The sequence below is a fragment of the Squalius cephalus genome, assembly GCF_949319135.1.
Source record: "Squalius cephalus genome assembly, chromosome: 14".
Taxonomy (NCBI): Eukaryota; Metazoa; Chordata; class Actinopteri; order Cypriniformes; family Leuciscidae; genus Squalius; species Squalius cephalus.
In genome coordinates, this window is record NC_137135.1 from 15,186,774 (window position 1) to 15,194,746 (window position 7,973).

At 37.0% G+C, this 7,973-nt stretch overlaps 1 protein-coding gene across 1 annotated transcript; it reads right to left on the reverse strand.

Moving 5' to 3' along the window:
• Positions 1-3,868: 3,868 nt before the first annotated feature.
• LOC307170553 (uncharacterized protein) lies at positions 3,869-7,973 on the reverse strand. The gene is made up of 4 exons (XM_079891683.1): positions 7,547-7,973; positions 7,343-7,404; positions 7,149-7,257; positions 3,869-5,611 (listed from the first exon to the last, which is right to left on the reverse strand). Exons 1-3 carry the CDS (start codon positions 7,872-7,874, stop codon positions 7,150-7,152), a joined length of 498 nt encoding a protein of 165 aa, XP_079747809.1. The 5' UTR covers positions 7,875-7,973; the 3' UTR covers positions 3,869-5,611; position 7,149.

Here is a 7,973-nt window from a genome sequence, read left to right on the forward strand (position 1 = left end):
GTGGACATCCTGGGACACAGAATGAGTGTTTGTAGGGAGATGAAGCGTGATTGCCTCATCAAGAGAGAGATCCTTAGCCGTTAAATGATACTCGGATAGAGGTTATATTTAGACCATAATGTGGTGTTTATAGTGGGGGAATATATAAGCTAAAATTAGACTTTACGTTTTGCTTCAAATTACTCTCCCATCAATAATTTGTAGGATAAATCAAGCTCGTCACAGATGAAGTCAGCATAATTTGGACACTTTTTTGGTAAAATGTGTAAATGCATCTATTCTACCTACGCTGTAAATGTTTTAAACAAATGATCAATGTCTCTTGAATCTCCAACTATGTTTTTTGAAGGAATATGGGTGAAGATACAGAGATTACATTTTTTTTTAATTTTTAATCTACAGCTGTATTCAGGTAAATTGTGACAAATTGTTTGCAAGAACCGTTTTAAAACAATATATCTTTCAATAATTAGGACTGACTCAAGTTTTAATGGTTTTAATATTTTATTTAAAAACAACAACAACAACAATTTATTAAAACCTAAATACAGCAACAGCAAAACCTGATAACTGATAACATTTGTGACACACGTTTGGAGGGGACCAACTGTTTCAAGCTAGCATGTAAATTACAGTAATTATATTGTTGTTGCTATTAACACCTTGTAATTAGGCTCCTGGAATCCGGTTCTTTTTTACCAGGATTTAACCGTAATACCGGAAAATTGCTACCCTCTCAAGGTGTATGGCGCCCACTCATATAGCATGAGTCTGTCAGTTTAAAGGCTATGAACTTTGCTCTGCTTTGTCAGAGTTCACAAGTCAAATGCTGTGGAATGCACAGAAAATCAAACAGAAGTAAAAATGATGGAAAAGGTTGGAAAAATACGCATTTAATGTTAGGATCTTTGCACAATCTAATCAAATCAAAACACACTTCACATGCCACTCTCTCACTGCAGAAGTTGCATTGCACTGTGGTAATTATCTGATTCCGAGAGAATGCAGAAGTACAAGTCAGTCCTGTCAAAACTAACACTTAAGTGTCTCCACCAAGTCTGGGCTCCTGCACCATTATTACAGCTCTCCAGAAGAGTCAGACTCTGTAATCGTGACAGGTTTAATTCTGTGGCAAAGGCCTTGGTTTATGGCTTCATTAAGCTTTATGAATCACTGTGTTTGCATCACTTGCGTTCTATACTTAAATGCTTTGGGAATCATTTTAGCATTCACCTTTACATATTCCCCTCTGTAATAGCAGTGATTAAGGTGCACTCCTGGGGTTAAAAATCAGGCTAATTTGTGTTTCTTTTGTGGTGTCTTTAAAGTCACTTAGAATGTTAAACTAGACAATTAAGTGGAAGGAAAAAAGTCTTTAGACTAGCAGGAACAGCATATTGTGCTCATTAGTGGAAAAAAAGAAAATGTCAGGAAGTTTACTCCTGCCAATACTGTCACATAATATGTAATATGTACAGGGTCAACACTGGAGGGAATTGAACAGATAATCCTTGACAAGGATTTGGCTGCTGTGGCCTGTGGCGCTGTAGACAAGGCAGATTGTTACAGCATGAGCCAAAATGACTGATTGTTACAGAATTGCTACATGGGAACGCACACCAGGTGGATTGGAACAACTGTTCAGATATTGGGTGATTATGATTTGATTATAGACCTAATTACATTTTTCTGTGAAAAAGGAGAAAGAAAAAAGATTTGACATAAACTGGCATTGCTGCATGTTGTTTTCATTTGAAAGCGATGCTCACACAATTTGGTCTTCATTATACTTTTGTATATAAACATGCCATGAACCAAAGAGCAAAGCATGACACAAACTAAGACAAAACTGCAATTCCAAATAAATGTTAAACACAAGTTTAAATGTGTAGCGCTGGCACTGCTCGCTTATTTACAACACGCTTTACAGTGAAATTACTTTTTTAATTGTTTGGCCCAGATTGCTTTTGAGGGTCAGTGAGCAAACGATTGTACTTCTATTTCTTCTATGTTAGAGAATGCACATGATGATATAATCACTTTATCCATCAGTTTTATTGCTTGCTTTGGCTCGTAATTCAACAATTGTTGACTGTTTGAACAACAGTTAACTGACACAAACTGCATCATTTTAAGCACTACACGGTTCAGCTGGATTGAGAAAATACTGTAATTTCATACCGATTAAGGTTAAAGGAAGTTCTGAAAATATTGCTTGACGTTTTATGCAATACATACATTTTATAAATGAACACAAAATGAATCCTGTTAGCTGTACTGATCAAACCCTTTAAGGATAATTTTGTACCAGACTGCTCAAATAAAATTGCTTGGGAACATAATTTGCGCATAATAGTTACTTGCATTTATTTAATCTCCGCAAATGACCATTTCTTTAAGCAGAAGCCAAGAGTTAAAACTGCCTTATTCAATGTGAAATTATGTAAATATACAAAATTAAAGATTTCAATTTGGACCTCATAACAATTTCGCTGTTCAGTGCCTTTAAACATTCATTTCTCCTCATTAAGCTACACTGAAATGTAAGCAGACCATTATGCACAATTCATGTCCCTGGAGACGGAATATTTGATGTGGCAGACGACCGCACTTTTAGGGGTGAGCTGCACTACGGGAACATTCAGTTCATAAATGCAGCACAATATCAAAGTTGACCCCATTTTTCAGATTATAGAAAAAACCACCAGATGAGGCTCTTCACAAGAATGACGTTCAGCGCAATTGCACGCGTTTGATAGCTCTTTCCATTAGACCCCATACGGTGAAATATGCAGTGCCAGTCAGGAAGGAAGCCACTACACTGTGACTGAACTGCTGTTAAGTGCGAGTTCACTATACCAACAGACGCATACACAGTGAGCCTAATGTTTCTGGCACAGCTGGACAGGCAGTCTGTGTCCCACTTGGCTATATCTGGATCCAGGTTCTTATTACGCCCTCATCAGTGTAAAGCGCTTGAAGGCTTCTTCCTGACACCGTTCTGTTTCCTCAAGGCAATATGCAATTATACCTGTGTGCTAGAAGTTAAGATGACAAAACCATTTCTGGGGAAAGTAAGATGTGATTTTGATAATTTCACCAAGCATCATTTTGGTGTGGCTTCTGACTATCAGATTTTGAGGAATTCGTAATAGGAACTTTTCTCAGCTCAACTCTGTGGTTGCTTCTACCAAGGACTTTTTTTACAGCGTGTTTTATAATTCAAGAGGTAGAGGACATTTTAGTGCTCTCTGTCACATAGTGAATTAAAAAGCCATAAAGCACTGGTTAATGAGATTAACGACATTCAGCCATAGTCAGTTGTATATCATTCACAATCAGGAATTTGGTCACGTTGGGCTTGGCCTCACCAAAGCACAGACAAGACCACATTCCAGGAACTACATGTCCCGGGTTTCTCAGTGCAATACATTTATAGGTACACTCTGCACCAGTCAATTGTTATTGGTGGTAATAACGCTGTTCGAGCAGCATCAAAGTGCCTATGCTTTCACAATATCTCCTCCTAAAGTATGTGCCTCAAACAAAGAGCCTACTAATTCCAGCTATTCCCAGGGTGACATTTCATTAATTATGGATGCTGTCGTTAAAAGGAAATAAGGAGGCAAAGGATGTGCAAATGTAACCAGCAGCATTAGGTGTGTGTGGCAGTGTAAAAGCGAGTCATTGTCTATGTGCTGCTTTGTGTGCATCCAACCACATCAAGCCTGCGCAAAGTTGAGAGCAAAGACCGAGAAGTAAAGAGATCTGATCTGTCTGCTGGAGCTCATTTATAACATAATGTGTCATTAAACACAATATATTAAATCTGAAGTGGAAAAAAAAAGAAAAGACCAAAAGATTTATGATGATGAAAATGAAAAACTGTATTGTTTTGAAGTTCAATAAGCCCTTTGAAGCTCAATTCAAAAGGAGCCTAAAGCAGGGCTGATCACAGAAGATACTAATCTGCTGCCCGAGCAAAACATTATTCACGTGATTTATTGCAAAAGTAGACGTAGCCTACATATAAACTGAATAAAACAGTTGTAATTGTCATACAGCGTTTGGAAATTGTGTACATTGATGCAGTGTGGTCCAATATCACTATCCCATCCTGTGAGAGATAATTTGTGTTTTCCCTGCTTATCCGCACATCATTACAAAAATGACATTAAGCGAGCCCTGCTTGTGGCTAAGGACTCATAAACAGTGCTAAAGAGAAGGTGTGGCTCCACTTGCTTAGCATGTTTCAACACATGAACCTAAATGAACTTGTGGTGAAAATAATTACAGCTTAATTCAGTGTTGGAATCCATATCAAATGTTCAAGGCCCCAATGGCACGCAGCTCATTGGTTTGGGCTTTCTTTCTTTCTTAAACCCTTGATTAGCACTTTGTGGCAGTTCGATTCCTATTTATTAAATTGATTGCTGATTCATCGTGAGAAATGAAATTTCAAGAACAAAACACATTGTAAAGGACATATAATCTACTGTGAAATGCATGTTTAGCTGGTTATTGTGAGAGATCTAAACATCCCTGAACTATTCCTTTTCTTTCCCGAGTTCTATAATTTATCCTAATCTACAACAAACATTTACAGTAGTTGCATTTAACCTGCATTTAATCTTAGAGATCTACCCACTGTCATTTAGCTGATGCTCAAGGAAAACACATAATCATCACAGGCGCCCAGGAGAGGGGCCTAAACTATAAGCATCATTGTCTGTAATCAAGCCTTGGGTTTATTGCCCCATTATACAGACTTGACTTGACAACATGATTAATATATCTCAATTTAAATATCTATGTTCATGTTCTCGACAATAGCTTCTCTGATGACTTCTGCCACAAACCCACAACCTGCATAAGCAAGATGTTGAGCTCTTTCCACACTGGAAATGTAATGCAATTTTATTGTGGGTTAAACATTTACTGATGATTGTTTTCACTAAATTATAAATCTACAATAACTTTTGTTGCTGGGTTTAACCCCCAGAATCTGTAAAAAACATTATGAACGTTTTTTTTGTTTTGTTTTTTAAACAAATGACTTAACGTGCAATAACGCTGTCACTATAAGGCTTAACAAACATTCACAATACAGCAAGGCAAAAAAAAAGTGGGGAGTGAAACGGTGTTTTAGAGATGAACAAAGTCATTTAAGGTTAATTTACAAACCAATATGTACATTACTGGCATGAATGAACACTGTGTTAACAACAACAACAAAAAAACATTGGAAGGCTATTCTCTTTATAAATATATATAAAAAAACAACAGCTAGTAAATATAATTAAAATGCAAAGCGTGGAGGTGGGAGCCTCACTGCAGTTTATGTAGTTGCTCTTAATTGTGGAAATATCACCATCTAGTGGTCATCTGTAGGTCATACTCATTTCCTCTTCTTCAATATATTAGTTCTGATCATTTAGATTTTAAACTCTTATATATGACTTATTAGGCATATATTAGGCAACTCTTATAACTTATTAGGCAATATAACAAATAAAAGCTCATCCTATTGCCCTCTAGTCTCGCTAACAAATGACTTTGCCACGTGAACAGCATTCTTTTCCTCTTTAAAATTCACTGCATGTGGTACCAGCTGAAATTAAAACCAGATGAAAATCAGCTGTAAATCATACTTGACACTCAAGAATGTTGACATGTTCAACACATTAAGGTCTAAAAACTTTCATTTTGTATGTACAAAGGATTTTAGAAACCAACAGGCTCCTTCAAATGGCATTAAGCACAGTTTACCTTAAGTAAAAATTCTGTCATTATTAATTCTCCTCAATGTTCTTCACACAGCTCTTTCTCATACATAATTTCAGTTTTTCCTAACACTAAAGAAAGCTTATAGCCTAGTGCAGTCACAGTGCAGACTAAAGCAGTGTCCCAATTCAGAGGCTGCATCCTTCGAAGGCCGCATTCAAAGGCCGGTTGCGATGAAGGCTGTCCCAATTCGACGGATCCTTCAAATGTGGCTTCCAAATGCGTCCTTCGTTTCCCATGCAATGAAGGATACAACAGATGGATCCTTCGCGGCCTTGCCTACCCCAGAATTCATTGTGCGCCAGTGAAGACAGGATATTTTTGAGAGGAACTGCCGAATTACACTTTTAAACGTAAGTATTGGGTTTCAGCTTACTCAAATATCTGATACAAATGTAAAACAAAAACAAAAAACCTTTAAAGTGGTTAAAATGCTGACATATCATGTCGAGAACATGAACATAGATATTTAAATTGAGATATATTAATTATGTTGTCAAGTCTGTATAATGGGGTGCAGACTAAGATGCAATTATACTGTAAACAATTATATGATCAATAAGTTATGACAACATATGTTATGCATTGCTTTAACTCATCAAAATGAGTTAAGCAATTTTCATCTTTTTTATAAGTTATACAAGATTCAACTAATTTTTTTAAAGTCAGTTTAATGTAATTTAAGTTGAAATGACTTAAACATCCAAGTTGATTGTACTTTAAAAAAAAACAGTGTAGTTTATACACTTTATTACAGAAATGGACCAAGGTGAACATATTTAGACAGTTTGTGAACCCTGTTTTGTTTTCAGACTGTTAAATATAACTTTCGAAAACATTAATGTCACTCATCACAATAGGCGACAAGAACAGTCCTCACTCCTCAGTAGGCTAGACCGTCCCATTTAACAGCGCTTGATACGACCTTCGTTGCCTTCACACGCATGGTCCATTTCTGTATAAAAGAGTATAAATATATAATCATATCTTAGTAAGATTTGTCAACAAAAAGAGTATAAAATATATATAATCATATCTTAGTAAGATATGTCAACATTTTAACAGCTTTAAAGTTTTTTTTATCTTTACATTTGTATCATTCGATATTTGAGTTGAAACCCAATATTTATGTTTAAAAGTGTAATCTGGAAATTTCTCTTAAAAAAATAGTGTCCTCACTGGCGCGCAATGAATTCTGGGGTAGGCAAGGCTGCGAAGGATCCATCTGTTGCATCCTTCATTTCACGGGAAACTAAGGATGCATTTGAAGGAGCCTTTGAACTGGGACTTCCGTTGCTATAGTGACACAGCACTTTAAAATTGTGAACTAGGCCTATCCCTTTAAATGCAGACAATGGGCAAACCTCATTTGCTTTGGCTCAGCTGCTTCAAGGTGAGTAACCGCTCTCTGATGACCCTGTTCTCCTCCAACATTTTCTTGATTATGCTCAATACATCCTGTTTTGTTTGGGACTGACATGGAAAAACAACACCACAACATTGTCATAAAATAAAATAAAATAAAATGCCATAAAATTTAGACACTATACAAACCCACCATATCCTCTGCTGCTGCTTGAGGATCTCTTGATGGGAATCCAAAAGTATCAGATGAGGGCCCTTTTCACACACACACACACACACACACACACACACACAGCACAGAGAAAACATGTAACTGCATTAATTCTGCTGCACACAACAGAGTGATATGAAAACCTGTGCGTTTTAAATGACTGCTTTGGCTGTGGTCCACACGCACCTCCACGAGCGTCACGTTTGGCGCGCTGTGATTTCCCGCCTTCAGGTGCCCTCAGATTAACTGAAGATTTCTGATAGGTCCTCATATTCGAGTAAAACCTCAAAAGATGGTTTGTTTTCATCTTTCTTGAGAAACATGGTGTTATTTCGGGACTTTTGATGTGGAGCAAGGGTGAGGGAGTAGCCTCTTGAGTCAACCTGTTCAAACTCCAACTCAGTTTATGGTGTTTGCTATTTTCCCCGGTAAATCCTGGTTTCTTGAAAATTTGGGGCGACTGAGAGCTGAAGCTCGGTGTGTAGAGTAAGTTGTCAGTACAGTAAGTTGCCATTGTTAACGACGAAACCACACTTTACGAACTAAAATTAAAAAAATTAATGTAAGGTGAAACTTAAATTGTTTAAATTTACTAACGCCAGAAGAGGTCGAG